General features: G+C 43.6%; 1 protein-coding gene across 1 annotated transcript in view; it reads left to right on the top strand.

Annotated features, from left to right (window-relative positions):
* LOC306919084 (carnosine synthase 1-like) overlaps window positions 1-19,215 on the top strand; it is a 103,589-nt gene that overhangs the window by 64,935 nt on the left and 19,439 nt on the right. The window contains exon 16 of the mRNA XM_079531919.1: window positions 15,765-15,913. Within this exon, the coding sequence (XP_079388045.1) occupies window positions 15,765-15,913 (149 nt within the window). The remainder of the gene's footprint in view (window positions 1-15,764; window positions 15,914-19,215) is intronic.

Here is a 19,215-nt window from a genome sequence, read left to right as displayed (position 1 = left end):
AGTCTGTAGTTCTGACTGCAATGGGAAGTTCATTCCATACTTTAGATTCGGAGTGAGTCTGTAGTTCTGAATGCAATGGGAAGTTCATTCCATAGTTTAGATTGGGAGTGAGTCTGTAGTTCTGACTGCAATGGGAAGTTCATTCCATAGTTTAGATTGGGTATGAGTCTGTAGTTCCGACTGCAATGGGAAGTTCATTCCATAGTTTAGATTGGCAGTGAGTCTGTAGTTCTGACTGCAATGGGAAGTTCAATTTACAATTTACAATTTAGGCATTTATCAGACGCTCTTAATCCAGAGCGACTTGCAATAAGCAAGAACAGGAAGCATGGCAATACATCACATACATAAAAAGTAGTTATCATGAAACATGCTTAAGAACGTAACAGTGTAATATCTATATAATGAAACTATACGTATAAACTTACTATGCTATACTATACATATACTATAAAGTTCTATGACTACATAAAATGCAATTCTAGTGATGTCTACGTAACATGCTATAAGTCTGTATAAAATGCTATCTAAGTCTACATAAAGTGCTATCTAAGGGCTAGGGCGAGTGCTACGGGCCATGATGGAGTCTGAAAAGGTGGGTTTTCAGACTACGGCGGAAGATTTGGAGTGAGTCTGTAGTTCTGACTGCAATGGGAAGTTCATTCCATAGTTTAGATTGGGAGTGAGTCTGTAGTTCTGACTGCAATGGGAAGTTCATTCCATAGTTTAGATTGGGAGTGAGTCTGTAGTTCTGACTGTAATGGGAAGTTCATTCCATAGTTTAGATTGGGAGTGAGTCTACAGTTCTGACTGCAATGGGAAGTTCATTCCATAGTTTAGATTCAGAGTGAGTCTGTAGTTCTGAATGCAATGGGAAGGTCATTCCATAGTGTAGATTGGGAGTGAGTCTGTAGTTCTGACTGCAATGGGAAGTTCATTCCATAGTTTAGATTGGGAGTGAGTCTGTAGTTCTGACTGCAATGGGAAGTTAATTCCATAGTTTAGATTCGGAGTGAGTCTGTAGTTCTGAATGCAATGGGAAGTTCATTCCATAGTTTAGATTGGGAGTGAGTCTGCAGTTCTGACTGCAATGGGAAGTTCATTCCATAGTTTAGATTGGGAGTGAGTCTGCAGTTCCGACCGCAATGGGAAGTTCATTCCATAGTTTAGATTGGGAGTGAGTCTGCAGTTCTGACCGCAATGGGAAGTTCATTCCATAGTTTAGATTGGGAGTGAGTCTGCAGTTCTGACTGCAATGGGAAGTTCATTCCATAGTTTAGATTCGGAGTGAGTCTGTAGTTCTGAATGCAATGGGAAGTTCATTCCATAGTTTAGATTCGGAGTGAGTCTGTAGTTCTGAATGCAATGGGAAGGTCATTCCATAGTTTAGATTGGGAGTGAGTCTGTAGTTCTGACTGCAATGGGAAGTTCATTCCATAGTTTAGATTGGGAGTGAGTCTGTAGTTCTGACTGCAATGGGAAGTTCATTCCATAGTTTAGATTGGGAGTGAGTCTGTAGTTCCGACTGCAATGGGAAGTTCATTCCATAGTTTAGATTGGCAGTGAGTCTGTAGTTCCGACTGCAATGGGAAGTTCATTCCATAGTTTAGATTGGGAGTGAGTCTGCAGTTCCGACCGCAATGGGAAGTTCATTCCATAGTTTAGATTGGGAGTGAGTCTGCAGTTCTGACTGCAATGGGAAGTTCATTCCATAGTTTAGATTGGGAGTGAGTCTGTAGTTCTGACTGCAATGGGAAGTTAATTCCATAGTTTAGATTCGGAGTGAGTCTGTAGTTCTGAATGCAATGGGAAGTTTATTCCATAGTTTAGATTGGGAGTGAGTCTGCAGTTCTGACTGCAATGGGAAGTTCATTCCATAGTTTAGATTGGGAGTGAGTCTGCAGTTCTGACTCCAATGGGAAGTTAATTCCATAGTTTAGATTGGCAGTGAGTCTGTAGTTCTGACTGCAATGGGAAGTTCAATATACAATTTACAATTTAGGCATTTATCTGACGCTCTTAATCCAGAGCGACTTGCAATAATCAAGAACAGAAAGCATGGCAATACATCACATACATAAAAAAGTAGTTATCATGAAACATGCATAAGAACGTAACAGTGGAATATCTATATAATGAAACTATACATATAAACTTACTATGCTATACTATACATATATACTATAAAGTTCTATGACTACATAAAATACAATTCTAGTGCTGTCTACGTAACATGATATAAGACTGTATAAAATGCTATCTAAGTCTACATAAAGTGCCATCTAAAGGGCTAGGGCGAGTGCTACGGGCCATGATGGAGTCTGAAAAGGTGGGTTTTCAGACTACGGCGGAAGATTGGGAGTGAGTCTGCAGTTCTGATTGTAATGGAAAGTTAATTCCATAGTTTAGATTGGGAGTGAGTCTGCAGTTCTGAATGCAATGGGATTGGGAGTGAGTCTGCAGTTCTGACTGCAATGTGAAGTTCATTCCATAGTTTAGATTGGGAGTGAGTCTGCAGTTCTGACTGCAATGGGAAGTTCAATTTACAATTCAGGCATTTATCAGACGCTCTTAATCCAGAGCGACTTGCAATAAGCAAGAACAGAAAGCATGGCAATACATCACATACAGTACATAAAAAAGTAGTTATCATGAAACATGGATAAGAACGTAACAGTGGAATATCTATATAATGAAACTATACATATCAACTTACTATGCTATACTATACATATACTTTAAAGTTCTATGACTACATAAAATGCAATTCTAGTGCTGTCTACGTAACATGCTATAAATCTGTATAAAATGCTATAAAGTGCTATCTAAGGGGCTAGGGCGAGTGCTACGGGCCATGATGGAGTCTGAAAAGGTGGGTTTTCAGACTACGGCGGAAGATCGGGAATGAGTCTGCAGTTCTGATTGTAATGGTAAATTCATTCCATAGTTTAGATTGGGAGTGAGTCTGTAGTTCTGACTGCAATGGGAACTTCATTCCATAGTTTAGATTGGGAGTGAGTCTGCAGTTCTGACTGAAATGGGATGTTCATTCCATAGTTTAGATTGGGAGTGAGTCTGTAGTTCTGACTGCAATGGGAAGTTCATTCCATAGTTTAGATTCGGAGTGAGTCTGCAGTTCTGACTCCAATGGGAGGTTCATTTCATAGTTTAGATTTGCAGTGAGTCTGTAGTTCTGACTGCAATGGGAAGTTCAATTTACAATTTAGGCATTTATCAGACGCTCTTAATCCAGAGCGACTTGCAATAAGCAAGAAGAGAAAGCATGGCAATACATCACATACATAAAAAAGTAGTTATCATGAAACATGCGTAAGAACGTAACAGTGGAATATCTATATAATGAAACTATACATATAAACTTACTATGCTATACTATACATATATACTATAAAGTTCTACATAAAATGCAATTCTAGTGCTGTCTACATAACATGCTATAAGTCTGTATAAAATGTTATCTAAGTCTACATAAAGTGCTATCTAAGGGGCTAGGGCGAGTGCTACGGGCCATGATGGAGTCTGAAAAGGTGGGTTTTCAGACTACGGCAGAAGATTGGGAGTGAGTCTGCAGTTCTGATTGTAATGGGAAGTTCATTCCATGGTTTAGATTGGGAGTGAGTCTGCAGTTCTGACTGCAATGGGAAGTTAATTCCATAGTTTAGATTGGCAGTGAGTCTGCAGTTCTGACTGCAATGGGAAGTTCATTCCATAGATTAGATTGGGAGTGAGTCTGTAGTTCTGACTGCAATGGGAAGTTCATTCCATAGTTTAGATTGGGAGTGAGTCTGTAGTTCTGACTGCAATGGGAAGTTCATTCCATAGTTTAGATTGGGAGTGAGTCTGTAGTTCTGACTGCAATGGGAAGTTCATTCCATAGTTTAGATTGGGAGTGAGTCTGTAGTTCCGACTGCAATGGGAAGTTCATTCCATAGTTTAGATTCAGAGTGAGTCTGTAGTTCTGAATGCAATGGGAAGGTCATTCCATAGTTTAGATTGGGAGTGAGTCTGCAGTTCTGACTGCAATGGGAAGTTCATTCCATAGTTTAGATTGGGAGTGAGTCTGTAGTTCTGACTGCAATGGGAAGTTCATTCCATAGTTTAGATTGGGAGTGAGTCTGTACTTCTGACTGCAATGGGAAGTTCATTCCATAGTTTAGATTGGGAGTGAGTCTGCAGTTCTGACTGCAATGGGAAGTTCATTCCATAGTTTAGATTGGGAGTGAGTCTGTAGTTCTGACTGCAATGGGAAGTTCATTCCATAGTTTAGATTCGGAGTGAGTCTGTAGTTCTGAATGCAATGGGAAGTTAATTCCATAGTTTAGATTGGGAGTGAGTCTGTAGTTCTGACCGCAATGGGAAGTTCATTCCATAGTTTAGATTTGGAGTGAGTCTGCAGTTCCGACTGCAATGGGAAGTTCATTCCATAGTTTAGATTGGGAGTGAGTCTGTAGTTCTGACTGCAATGGGAAGTTCATTCCATAGTTTAGATTGGGAGTGAGTCTGTAGTTCTGACTGCAATGGGAAGTTCATTCCATAGTTTAGATTGGGAGTGAGGCTGCAGTTCTGACTGCAATGGGAAGTTCATCCCATAGTTTAGATTGGGAGTGAGTCTGCAGTTCTGACTCCAATGGGAAGTTCAATTTACAATTTAGGCATTTATCAGACGCTCTTAATCCAGAGCGACTTGCAATAAGCAAGAACAGAAAGCATGGCAATACATCACATACATAAAAAAGTAGTTATCATGAAACATGCGTAAGAACATAACAGTGGAATATCTATATAATGAAACTATACATATAAACTTACTATGCTATACTATACATATATACTATAAAGTTCTATGACTACATAAAATACAATTCTAGTGCTGTCTACGTAACATGCTATAAGACTGTATAAAAAGCTATCTAAGTCTACATAAAGTGCTATCTAAGGGGCTAGGGCGAGTGCTACGGGCCATGATGGAGTCTGAAAAGGTGGGTTTTCAGACTACGGCGGAAGATCGGGAGTGAGTCTGCAGTTCTGATTGTAATGGGAACTTCATTCCATAGTTTAGATTGGGAGTGAGTCTGCAGTTCTGACTGCAATGGGAAGTTCATTCCATAGTTTAGATTGGGAGTGAGTCTGTAGTTCTGAAAGCAATGGGAAGTTCATTCCATAGTTTAGATTGGGAGTGTGTCTGTAGTTCTGACTGCAATGGGAAGTTCATTCCATAGTTTAGATTGGGAGTGTGTCTGTAGTTCTGACTGCAATGGGAAGTTCATTCCATAGTTTAGATTGGGAGTGAGTCTGCAGTTCTGACTGCAATGGGAAGTTCATTCCATAGTTTAGATTGGGAGTGAGTCTGTAGTTCTGACTGCAATGGGAAGTTCATTCCATAGTTTAGATTGGGAGTGAGTCTGTAGTTCTGACTGCAATGGGAAGTTAATTCCATAGTTTAGATTCGGAGTGAGTCTGTAGTTCTGAATGCAATGGGAAGTTCATTCCATAGTTTAGATTGGGAGTGAGTCTGCAGTTCTGACTGCAATGGGAAGTTCATTCCATAGTTTAGATTGGGAGTGAGTCTGCAGTTCCGACCGCAATGGGAAGTTCATTCCATAGTTTAGATTGGGAGTGAGTCTGCAGTTCTGACTGCAATGGGAAGTTCATTCCATAGTTTAGATTGGGAGTGAGTCTGTAGTTCTGACTGCAATGGGAAGTTCATTCCATAGTTTAGATTCGGAGTGAGTCTGTAGTTCTGAATGCAATGGGAAGTTCATTCCATAGTTTAGATTCGGAGTGAGTCTGTAGTTCTGAATGCAATGGGAAGGTCATTCCATAGTTTAGATTGGGAGTGAGTCTGTAGTTCTGACTGCAATGGGAAGTTCATTCCATAGTTTAGATTGGGAGTGAGTCTGTAGTTCTGACTGCAATGGGAAGTTCATTCCATAGTTTAGATTGGGAGTGAGTCTGTAGTTCCGACTGCAATGGGAAGTTCATTCCATAGTTTAGATTGGCAGTGAGTCTGTAGTTCCGACTGCAATGGGAAGTTCATTCCATAGTTTAGATTGGGAGTGAGTCTGTAGTTCTGACCGCAATGGGAAGTTCATTCCATAGTTTAGATTGGGAGTGAGTCTGCAGTTCCGACCGCAATGGGAAGTTCATTCCATAGTTTAGATTGGGAGTGAGTCTGCAGTTCTGACTGCAATGGGAAGTTCATTCCATAGTTTAGATTGGGAGTGAGTCTGTAGTTCTGACTGCAATGGGAAGTTAATTCCATAGTTTAGATTCGGAGTGAGTCTGTAGTTCTGAATGCAATGGGAAGTTTATTCCATAGTTTAGATTGGGAGTGAGTCTGCAGTTCTGACTGCAATGGGAAGTTCATTCCATAGTTTAGATTGGGAGTGAGTCTGCAGTTCTGACTCCAATGGGAAGTTAATTCCATAGTTTAGATTGGCAGTGAGTCTGTAGTTCTGACTGCAATGGGAAGTTCAATATACAATTTACAATTTAGGCATTTATCAGACGCTCTTAATCCAGAGCGACTTGCAATAATCAAGAACAGAAAGCATGGCAATACATCACATACATAAAAAAGTAGTTATCATGAAACATGCATAAGAACGTAACAGTGGAATATCTATATAATGAAACTATACATATAAACTTACTATGCTATACTATACATATATACTATAAAGTTCTATGACTACATAAAATACAATTCTAGTGCTGTCTACGTAACATGATATAAGACTGTATAAAATGCTATCTAAGTCTACATAAAGTGCCATCTAAAGGACTAGGGCGAGTGCTACGGGCCATGATGGAGTCTGAAAAGGTGGGTTTTCAGACTACGGCGGAAGATTGGGAGTGAGTCTGCAGTTCTGATTGTAATGGAAAGTTAATTCCATAGTTTAGATTGGGAGTGAGTCTGCAGTTCTGAATGCAATGGGATTGGGAGTGAGTCTGCAGTTCTGACTGCAATGTGAAGTTCATTCCATAGTTTAGATTGGGAGTGAGTCTGCAGTTCTGACTGCAATGGGAAGTTCAATTTACAATTCAGGCATTTATCAGACGCTCTTAATCCAGAGCGACTTGCAATAAGCAAGAACAGAAAGCATGGCAATACATCACATACAGTACATAAAAAAGTAGTTATCATGAAACATGGATAAGAACGTAACAGTGGAATATCTATATAATGAAACTATACATATCAACTTACTATGCTATACTATACATATACTTTAAAGTTCTATGACTACATAAAATGCAATTCTAGTGCTGTCTACGTAACATGCTATAAGTCTGTATAAAATGCTATAAAGTGCTATCTAAGGGGCTAGGGCGAGTGCTACGGGCCATGATGGAGTCTGAAAAGGTGGGTTTTCAGACTACGGCGGAAGATCGGGAGTGAGTCTGCAGTTCTGATTGTAATGGTAAATTCATTCCATAGTTTAGATTGGGAGTGAGTCTGTAGTTCTGACTGCAATGGGAACTTCATTCCATAGTTTAGATTGGGAGTGAGTCTGCAGTTCTGACTGAAATGGGATGTTCATTCCATAGTTTAGATTGGGAGTGAGTCTGTAGTTCTGACTGCAATGGGAAGTTCATTCCATAGTTTAGATTCGGAGTGAGTCTGCAGTTCTGACTGCAATGGGAAGTTCATTCCATAGTTTAGATTGGGAGTGAGTCTGCAGTTCTGACTCCAATGGGAGGTTCATTCCATAGTTTAGATTTGCAGTGAGTCTGTAGTTCTGACTGCAATGGGAAGTTAAATTTACAATTTAGGCATTTATCAGACGCTCTTAATCCAGAGCGACTTGCAATAAGCAAGAAGATAAAGCATGGCAATACATCACATACATAAAAAAGTAGTTATCATGAAACATGCGTAAGAACGTAACAGTGGAATATCTATATAATGAAACTATACATATAAACTTACTATGCTATACTATACATATATACTATAAAGTTCTACATAAAATGCAATTCTAGTGCTGTCTACATAACATGCTATAAGTCTGTATAAAATGTTATCTAAGTCTACATAAAGTGCTATCTAAGGGGCTAGGGCGAGTGCTACGGGCCATGATGGAGTCTGAAAAGGTGGGTTTTCAGACTACGGCGGAAGATTGGGAGTGAGTCTGCAGTTCTGATTGTAATGGGAAGTTCATTCCATGGTTTAGATTGGGAGTGAGTCTGCAGTTCTGACTGCAATGGGAAGTTAATTCCATAGTTTAGATTGGCAGTGAGTCTGCAGTTCTGACTGCAATGGGAAGTTCATTCCATAGTTTAGATTGGGAGTGAGTCTGTAGTTCTGACTGCAATGGGAAGTTCATTCCATAGTTTAGATTGGGAGTGAGTCTGCAGTTCTGACTGCAATGAGAAGTTCATTCCATAGTTTAGATTGGGAGTGAGTCTGTAGTTCTGACTGCAATGGGAAGTTCATTCCATAGTTTAGATTCGGAGTGAGTCTGTAGTTCTGAATGCAATGGGAAGTTAATTCCATAGTTTAGATTCGGAGTGAGTCTGTAGTTCTGAATGCAATGGGAAGTTAATTCCATAGTTTAGATTCGGAGTGAGTCTGTAGTTCTGAATGCAATGGGAAGTTCATTCCATAGTTTAGATTGGGAGTGAGTCTGCAGTTCTGACTGCAATGGGAAGTTCATTCCATAGTTTAGATTGGGAGTGAGTCTGCAGTTCCGACCGCAATGGGAAGTTCATTCCATAGTTTAGATTGGGAGTGAGTCTGCAGTTCTGACTGCAATGGGAAGTTCATTCCATAGTTTAGATTGGGAGTGAGTCTGTAGTTCTGACTGCAATGGGAAGTTCATTCCATAGTTTAGATTCGGAGTGAGTCTGTAGTTCTGAATGCAATGGGAAGTTCATTCCATAGTTTAGATTCGGAGTGAGTCTGTAGTTCTGAATGCAATGGGAAGGTCATTCCATAGTTTAGATTGGGAGTGAGTCTGTAGTTCTGACTGCAATGGGAAGTTCATTCCATAGTTTAGATTGGGAGTGAGTCTGTAGTTCTGACTGAAATGGGAAGTTCATTCCATAGTTTAGATTGGGAGTGAGTCTGTAGTTCCGACTGCAATGGGAAGTTCATTCCATAGTTTAGATTGGCAGTGAGTCTGTAGTTCCGACTGCAATGGGAAGTTCATTCCATAGTTTAGATTGGGAGTGAGTCTGTAGTTCTGACCGCAATGGGAAGTTCATTCCATAGTTTAGATTGGGAGTGAGTCTGCAGTTCCGACCGCAATGGGAAGTTCATTCCATAGTTTAGATTGGGAGTGAGTCTGCAGTTCTGACTGCAATGGGAAGTTCATTCCATAGTTTAGATTGGGAGTGAGTCTGTAGTTCTGACTGCAATGGGAAGTTAATTCCATAGTTTAGATTCGGAGTGAGTCTGTAGTTCTGAATGCAATGGGAAGTTTATTCCATAGTTTAGATTGGGAGTGAGTCTGCAGTTCTGACTGCAATGGGAAGTTCATTCCATAGTTTAGATTGGGAGTGAGTCTGCAGTTCTGACTCCAATGGGAAGTTAATTCCATAGTTTAGATTGGCAGTGAGTCTGTAGTTCTGACTGCAATGGGAAGTTCAATATACAATTTACAATTTAGGCATTTATCAGACGCTCTTAATCCAGAGCGACTTGCAATAAGCAAGAACAGAAAGCATGGCAATACATCACATACATAAAAAAGTAGTTATCATGAAACATGCATAAGAACGTAACAGTGGAATATCTATATAATGAAACTATACATATAAACTTACTATGCTATACTATACATATACTATAAAGTTCTATGACTACATAAAATACAATTCTAGTGCTGTCTACGTAACATGATATAAGACTGTATAAAATGCTATCTAAGTCTACATAAAGTGCTATCTAAGGGGCTAGGGCGAGTGCTACGGGCCATGATGGAGTCTGAAAAGGTGGGTTTTCAGACTATGGCGGAAGATTGGGAGTGAGTCTGCAGTTCTGATTGTAATGGGAAGTTCATTCCATGGTTTAGATTGGGAGTGAGTCTGCAGTTCTGACTGCAATGGGAAGTTAATTCCATAGTTTAGATTGGCAGTGAGTCTGCAGTTCTGACTGCAATGGGAAGTTCATTCCATAGTTTAGATTGGGAGTGAGTCTGTAGTTCTGACTGCAATGGGAAGTTCATTCCATAGTTTAGATTGGGAGTGAGTCTGCAGTTCTGACTGCAATGAGAAGTTAATTCCATAGTTTAGATTGGGAGTGAGTCTGTAGTTCTGACTGCAATGGGAAGTTCATTCCATAGTTTAGATTCGGAGTGAGTCTGTAGTTCTGAATGCAATGGGAAGTTAATTCCATAGTTTAGATTGGGAGTGAGTCTGTAGTTCTGACCGCAATGGGAAGTTCATTCCATAGTTTAGATTGGGAGTGAGTCTGCAGTTCCGACCGCAATGGGAAGTTCATTCCATAGTTTAGATTGGGAGTGAGTCTGTAGTTCTGACTGCAATGGGAAGTTCATTCCATAGTTTAGATTGGGAGTGAGTCTGCAGTTCTGACTGCAATGGGAAGTTCATTCCATAGTTTAGATTGGGAGTGAGTCTGCAGTTCTGACTGCAATGGGAAGTTCATTCCATAGTTTAGATTGGGAGTGAGTATGTAGTTCTGACTCCAATGGGAAGTTCATTCCATAGTTTAGATTGGGAGTGAGTCTGTAGTTCTGAATGCAATGGGAAGTTCATTCCATAGTTTAGATTGGGAGTGAGTCTGTAGTTCTGACTGCAATGGGAAGTTCATTCCATAGTTTAGATTGGGAGTGAGTCTGCAGTTCCGACCGCAATGGGAAGTTCATTCCATAGTTTAGATTCGGAGTGAGTCTGTAGTTCCGACTGCAATGGGAAGTTCATTCCATAGTTTAGATTGGGAGTGAGTCTGTAGTTCTGACTGCAATGGGAAGTTCATTCCATAGTTTAGATTGGGAGTGAGTCTGTAGTTCTGACTGCAATGGGAAGTTCATTCCATAGTTTAGATTGGGAGTGAGTCTGTAGTTCTGACTGCAATGGGAAGTTATTCCATAGTTTAGTGTTGTGAGTGGCGAACCAGTGACCCCCCAATGTGGCCCCAAAGATCTCCACCCCCGAGCGTCTCAGTAACGAGGACATATGTTAAGCTTGTGTGACATAAAACGCATGACTTTCACCTGTTTGTGTTACTGTACTACTGGTTTAAATTATGTGTTCTGACCCCACATGTATTATACTCATGAAACAGTGTTTTTTGCAAGGCAGCCGATGGGTTAAATCTATGCATTCATTACATTATTGCAGTCGCTGTATATTGTGTTTCTCCTATAGCAGCAGAGTTGAATAATGAACTGTAGTAACCCAGAAACGAACTGTAGAAACCCTTTACGCGTTCACGCTGTTGACCTTGGCTAGAAATGAACTGAAGGAACCCTTTACGCGTTCACGCTGGACAGATGCGTGTCCACGGACGTGTTTGCTCGTGCCCCTTGCTATGAGCACGCCTGGACAGGGTCATATCTCTAAAAATGACGCTATGTGAACCGAGGTGTTAAAAGTATGAACGTGCCTTTGTTCAGTCAGAAGACTTTTGCTTGCGCACCTCTAAGCTTTATCTCCCACTCAACCAGAATAGGGAGTTGTGCTTGTTAATATTTTTGCAGGCTGACTGAGTCCTCTGCCTCCTATATTTTTACTATTTTGTAAATTCATTTGATTTGACTTGAATAAACCTATTTTTTATAATTCAGTGTAATCTACGATGGCCTCCTGTGTTATTGATTACCCAATAATACAGTATGTCCGTTGTCTGTGTTTTTCCTGTCACTCCGTGGGGTAAGTTTAGTTTGATTTAACAACTGAATTCTTAGTGATAGCCTGCCAGTGTTTAGACGGCAAGGTATGGGGATCCGGGCACGCCCCGATCCGTAAGTACAGGAATGGTTATTTTTGATGATGATAGTGGCTCGCCTCGCCACCTCCCTCAATCCTTCCACGGACAGAAAGGGAGGACAGGCTGCATGAAGAGGCTCGCATACGTTGCCAGTCCAAAGTTGAAGTACATTGGCCACGCATGTATACTGTGTTTTAACATTTAACCCCTTGCGTCCCGATATTCTATACGGGTTCATGCAGGCGGAACAATGTGATAATTGTATGCTATGACCTGACCAGTCTGAGGCGCGCTATCTCTTCACGAGAGTTCGCGCAGTGCACATACAAGTGGAAAAGCAGCTATAAATCTCTGCCTCATAAAAGCCATAGATTAAAAGTTGCGAGTGTGTTTATATATCTTCCCCTGTATCCCTCAATCCCTGACGCCTCATACAAGTGAGCTCGGGACGAGCGGACGTGTGGGAGGCATAGGGAGTCTCCCGTGCTGGCTTTGATGCCCGCGCCGGGACTTTACGCACACTGCATAAACTTGTGATTGTGAACGCGATACAGATAGGATAGTTTTAAGGTTATAATTAGGGTCGCTCCTGATAGCCTCGTACAAGCAGGCCATCAGCGGTGGGTAACGGAGTGTGTGTACTTTACACAGTGTGTTAGTCTTGTGTCGCACAAATGGTGTGTCTCCGGGCTACAGAATGAGTCAAAGGTGGTATAGCATGATATTATAAGTTATTAATGGCATATTTAATGAAACATAATATTGTGTGCACGTCACACAACAGCTCTGTAGGGGAGCTATACAGTACTAATATGTACATGTATGGACGGAAGCCACTTGTAATGGGTTTATCTTTTGAAGAGGTGTTTTTAACACCTTAGCTACTAGTGATTTGTAGCACAGCTATTTGAGACGAAGAGAAGACCGTGAAAGTCCTGGCGTACTGGGCTACTATACTGCTTAGCACACAGAAGTAGACCAGTGTTCAGGCGGAGAGGGTGATGAGAGCCAGCTCTCTTTTACATTTAGATTGGGAGTGAGTCTGTAGTTCTGAATGCAATGGGAAGTTCATTCCATAGTTTGGATTGGGAGTGAGTCTGTAGTTCTGACTGCAATGGGAAGTTCATTCCATAGTTTAGATTGGGAGTGAGTCTGCAGTTCTGACTGCAATGGGAAGTTCATTCCATAGTTTAGATTGGGAGTGAGTCTGTATTTCTGACTGCAATGAGAAGTTCAATTTACAATAAAGGCATTTATCAGACGCTCTTAATCCAGAGCGATTTACAATAAGCAAGAACAGAAAGCATGGCAATACATCACATACATAAAAAAGTAGTTATCATGAAACATGCATAAGAACGTAACAGTGGAATATCTATATAATGAAACTATAAAAACGTACTATGCTATACTATACATATATACTATAAAGTGCTATGACTACATCAAATGTAATTCTAGTGCTGTCTACATAACATGCTATAAGTCTGTATAAAATGCTATCTAAGTCTACATAAAGTGCTATCTAAGGGGCTAGGGCGAGTGCTACGGGCCATGATGGAGTCTGAAAAGGTGGGTTTTCAGACTACGGTGGAAGATTGGTAGTGAGTCTGCAGTTCTGATTGTAATGGGAAGTTCATTCCATAGTTTAGATTGGGAGTGAGTCTGTAGTTCTGACTGCAATGGGAAGTTCATTCCATAGTTTAGATTGGGAGTGAGTCTGCAGTTCTGACTGCAATGGGAAGTTCATTCCATAGTTTAGATTGGGAGTGAGTCTGTAGTTCTGAAAGCAATGGGAAGTTCATTCCATAGTTTAGATTGGGAGTGTGTCTGTAGTTCTGACTGCAATGGGAAGTTCATTCCATAGTTTAGATTGGGAGTGAGTCTGTAGTTCTGACTGCAATGGGAAGTTCATTCCATAGTTTAGATTGGGAGTGAGTCTGTAGTTCTGACTGCAATGGGAAGTTCATTCCATAGTTTTGGAGCCAGAAGGGAGAAGAGTTTGGGACGTGTGGAGCGTTGTCCCAGAGTTTAGGACGTGTGGAGCGGTGTCCCAGAGTTTAGGACGTGTGGAGTGTTGTCCCAGAGTTTAGGACGTGTGGAGTGTTGTCCCAGAGTTTAGGACGTGTGGAGTGTTGTCCCAGAGTTTAGGACGTGTGGAGCGTTGTCCCAGAGTTTGGGACGTGTGGAGCGTTGTCCCAGAGTTTAGGACGTGTGGAGCGTTGTCCCAGAGTTTAGGACGTGTGGAGTGTTGTCCCAGAGTTTAGGACGTGTGGAGCGTTGTCCCAGAGTTTAGGACGTGTGGAGCGTTGTCCCAGAGTTTAGGACGTGTGGAGTGTTGTCCCAGAGTTTAGGACGTGTGGAGCGTTGTCCCAGAGTTTAGGACGTGTGGAGCGTTGTCCCAGAGTTTAGGACGTGTGGAGCGTTGTCCCAGAGTTTAGGACGTGTGGAGCGTTGTCCCAGAGTTTAGGACGTGTGGAGCGTTGTCCCAGAGTTTAGGACGTGTGGAGCGTTGTCCCAGAGTTTAGGACGTGTGGAACGTTGTCCCAGAGTTTAGGACGTGTGGAGCGTTGTCCCAGAGTTTAGGACGTGTGGAACGTTGTCCCAGAGTTTAGGACGTGTGGAGCGTTGTCCCAGAGTTTAGGACGTGTGGAGCGTTGTCCCAGAGTTTAGGACGTGTGGAGCGTTGTCCCAGAGTTTAGGACGTGTGGAGCGTTGTCCCAGAGTTTAGGACGTGTGGAGCGTTGTCCCAGAGTTTAGGACGTGTGGAGCGTTGTCCCAGAGTTTAGGACGTGTGGAGCGTTGTCCCAGAGTTTAGGACGTGTGGAGCGTTGTCCCAGAGTTTAGGACGTGTTGAGCGTTGTCCCAGAGTTTAGGACGTGTGGAGCGTTGTCCCAGAGTTTAGGACGTGTGGAGCGTTGTCCCAGAGTTTAGGACGTGTGGAGTGTTGTCCCGGTGTTTTTAGTGAAGGTACTTCCAGCTTCCCTGCGTCGGCTGAACTGAGCGCTCGGGAGGGTTTGTAGGGTTCGATCAGACTTTGAATATACGGGGGTGATACGGGGGTGATACGGGGGTGCCATACCTTTGGTTAGATACGGGGGTGCCATACCTTTGGTTAGATACGGTTAGATACGGGGGTGCCATACCTTTGGTTAGATACGGGGGTGCCATACCTTTGGTTAGCTACGGGGGTGCCATACCTTTGGTTAGCTACGGGGGTGCCATACCTTTGGTTAGATACGGGGGTGCCATACCTTTGGTTAGATACGGGGGTGCCATACCTTTGGTTAGATACAGGGGTGCTATACCTTTGGTTAGATACGGGGGTGCCATACCTTTGGTTAGATACGGGGGTGCCATACCTTTGGTTAGATACGGGGGTGCTATACCTTTGGTTAGCTACGGGGGTGCCATACCTTTGGTTAACTACGGGGTCGGGGGTGCCATACCTTTGGTTAGCTACAGGGGTGCCATACCTTTGGTTAGCTACGGGGTCGGGGGTGCCATACCTTTGGTTAGATACGGGGGTGCCATACCTTTGGTTAGCTACGGGGGTGATACGGGGGTGCCATACCTTTGGTTGCTTTGAATGCCAGTATCAGAGTTTTGTACTTTGTACTTTTGAAACGTGGCATGCCACTTTGAAAACTTTTAAAAGTGTCATTCCACTTTTAGCAGAGTGGTACGCATGCCAAAGACCAATTTTGGAGCTCTCCCCTCAAGGAAATCTAGGAATATAAAATGTATATATTTTTCCCGTCGTGCCCTCAGGTCCTTCACAGAGACATAATGTAATAAATTATGTCTCCTTGCGTCCTCTCCTTGCGTCCTCTCCTTGCGTCCTCAGGTCCCACCAGGGCTCCGGGCTTCACGGAGACGGCGGCCCAGATGCCGTCGGGCCTGTCGCTGGACCGCCGCGCCCAGCTGATCCGCGCCGCGCACCACGCCTGTCTGGGCGTCGGCCTCAGGGACGGAGTGTTCAACGCCGAGCTGAAGGTTGTCGTTACGATCACTGTTGTTTTAGCTGAAGGTTGTCGTTGGTCTGGTTTTGGTCGACTAATTGCCATAAGATTTTAGTCGACTAAATCTACATTTGATTCAGTCGACTAAAGTCTATTTTGGCGGGCCACGGATGCCGTCGTAATGGCACTTGCTGAAAATAGCAGATCTACAACTGCGACGCGTTGTGAGCTTGTAGATTCAGCATGCAAGCAAGTGTAAAATGTCATACTGGATCTCTAGTCCACTAGTCCCTTCCTACTGGATCTCTAGTCCACTAGTCCCTTCCTACTGGATCGCTCTAGTCCACTAGTCCCTTCCTACTGGATCTCTCTAGTCCACTAGTCCCTTCCTACTGGATCTCTAGTCCACTAGTCCCTTCCTACTGGATCTCTCTAGTCCACTAGTCCCTTCCTACTGGATCGCTCTAGTCCACTAGTCCCTTCCTACTGGATCTCTAGTCCACTAGTCCCTTCCTACTGGATCTCTAGTCCACTAGTCCCTTCCTACTGGATATCTAGTCCACTAGTCCCTTCCTACTGGATCTCTAGTCCACTAGTCCCTTCCTACTGGATCTCTAGTCCACTAGTCCCTTCCTACTGGATCTCTAGTCCACTAGTCCCTTCCTACTGGATCTCTGTCCACTAGTCCCTTCCTACTGGATCTCTCTAGTCCACTAGTCCCTTCCTACTGGATCGCTCTAGTCCACTAGTCCCTTCCTACTGGATCTCTCTAGTCCACTAGTCCCTTCCTACTGGATCGCTCTAGTCCACTAGTCCCTTCCTACTGGATCTCTCTAGTCCACTAGTCCCTTCCTACTGGATCTCTAGTCCACTAGTCCCTTCCTACTGGATCGCTCTAGTCCACTAGTCCCTTCCTACTGGATCTCTCTAGTCCACTAGTCCCTTCCTACTGGATCTCTAGTCCACTAGTCCCTTCCTACTGGATCTCTCTAGTCCACTAGTCCCTTCCTACTGGATATCTAGTCCACTAGTCCCTTCCTACTGGATCTCTAGTCCACTAGTCCCTTCCTACTGGATCTCTAGTCCACTAGTCCCTTCCTACTGGATCTCTAGTCCACTAGTCCCTTCCTACTGGATCTCTGTCCACTAGTCCCTTCCTACTGGATCTCTCTAGTCCACTAGTCCCTTCCTACTGGATCGCTCTAGTCCACTAGTCCCTTCCTACTGGATCTCTCTAGTCCACTAGTCCCTTCCTACTGGATCGCTCTAGTCCACTAGTCCCTTCCTACTGGATCTCTCTAGTCCACTAGTCCCTTCCTACTGGATCTCTAGTCCACTAGTCCCTTCCTACTGGATCGCTCTAGTCCACTAGTCCCTTCCTACTGGATCTCTCTAGTCCACTAGTCCCTTCCTACTGGATCTCTAGTCCACTAGTCCCTTCCTACTGGATCTCTCTAGTCCACTAGTCCCTTCCTACTGGATCTCTAGTCCACTAGTCCCTTCCTACTGGATCTCTCTAGTCCACTAGTCCCTTCCTACTGGATCTCTCTAGTCCACTAGTCCCTTCCTACTGGATCTCTGTCCACTAGTCCCTTCCTACTGGATCTCTAGTCCACTAGTCCCTTCCTACTGGATCTCTCTAGTCCACTAGTCCCTTCCTACTGGCTCTCTGTCCACTAGTCCCTTGCTACTGGATCTCTAGTCCACTAGTCCCTTCCTACTGGATCTCTAGTCCACTAGTCCCTTCCTACTGGATCTCTAGTCCACTAGTCCCTTCCTACTGGATCTCTCTAGTCCACTAGTCCCTTCCTACTGGCTCTCTGTCCACTAGTCCCTTCCTACTGGATCTCTAGTCCACTAGTCCCTTCCTACTGGATCTCTAGTCCACTAGTCCCTTCCTACTGGATCTCTAGTCCACTAGTCCCTTCCTACTGGATCTCTAGTCCACTAGTCCCTTCCTACTGGATCTCTAGTCCACTAGTCCCTTCCTACTGGATCTCTCTAGTCCACTAGTCCCTTCCTACTGGATCTCTCTAGTCCACTAGTCCCTTCCTACTGGATCTCTCTAGTCCACTAGTCCCTTCCTACTGGATCTCTAGTCCACTAGTCCCTTCCTACTGGATCTCTTGTCCACTAGTCCCTTCCTACTGGATCTCTCTAGTCCACTAGTCCCTTCCTACTGGATCTCTAGTCCACTAGTCCCTTCCTACTGGATCTCTCTAGTCCACTAGTCCCTTCCTACTGGATCTCTAGTCCACTAGTCCCTTCCTACTGGATCTCTAGTCCACTAGTCCCTTCCTACTGGATCTCTAGTCCACTAGTCCCTTCCTACTGGATCTCTAGTCCACTAGTCCCTTCCCACTGGATCTCTCTAGTCCACTAGTCCCTTCCTACTGAATCTCTAGTCCACTAGTCCCTTCCTACTGGATCTCTAGTCCACTAGTCCCTTCCTACTGGATCTCTCTAGTCCACTAGTCCCTTCCTACTGGATCTCTAGTCCACTAGTCCCTTCCTACTGGATCTCTCTAGTCCACTAGTCCCTTCCTACTAGATCTCTAGTCCACTAGTCCCTTCCTACTGGATCTCTCTAGTCCACTAGTCCCTTCCTATTGGATCTCTCTAGTCCACTAGTCCCTTCCTACTGGATCTCTCTAGTCCACTAGTCCCTTCCTACTGGATCTCTAGTCCACTAGTCCCTTCCTACTGGATCTCTCTAGTCCACTAGTCCCTTTCTACTGGATCTCTCTAGTCCACTAGTCCCTTCCTACTGGATCTCTCTAGTCCACTAGTCCCTTCTACTGGATCTCTGTCCACTAGTCCCTTCCTACTGGATCTCTAGTCCACTAGTCCCTTCCTACTGGATCTCTGTCCACTAGTCCCTTCCTACTGGATCTCTAGTCCACTAGTCCCTTCCTACTGGATCTCTAGTCCACTAGTCCCTTCCTACTGGATCTCTAGTCCACTAGTCCCTTCCTACTGGATCTCTAGTCCACTAGTCCCTTCCTACTGGATCTCTAGTCCACTAGTCCCTTCCTACTGGATCTCTAGTCCACTAGTCCCTTCCTACTGGATCTCTAGTCCACTAGTCCCTTCCTACTGGATCTCTAGTCCACTAGTCCCTTCCTACTGGATCTCTCTAGTCCACTAGTCCCTTCCTACTGGATCTCTCTAGTCCACTAGTCCCTTCCTACTGGATCTCTAGTCCACTAGTCCCTTCCTACTGGATCTCTCTAGTCCACTAGTCCCTTCCTACTGGATCTCTAGTCCACTAGTCCCTTCCTACTGGATCTCTGTCCACTAGTCCCTTCCTACTGGATCTCTAGTCCACTAGTCCCT

Source organism: Electrona antarctica (assembly GCF_951216825.1).
Source record: "Electrona antarctica genome assembly, contig: scaffold_292, whole genome shotgun sequence".
In the NCBI taxonomy this organism is placed as follows: Eukaryota; Metazoa; Chordata; class Actinopteri; order Myctophiformes; family Myctophidae; genus Electrona; species Electrona antarctica.
Note: the sequence above shows the minus strand (reverse complement) of the source record. Positions and strands in the feature narration are given on the sequence as shown.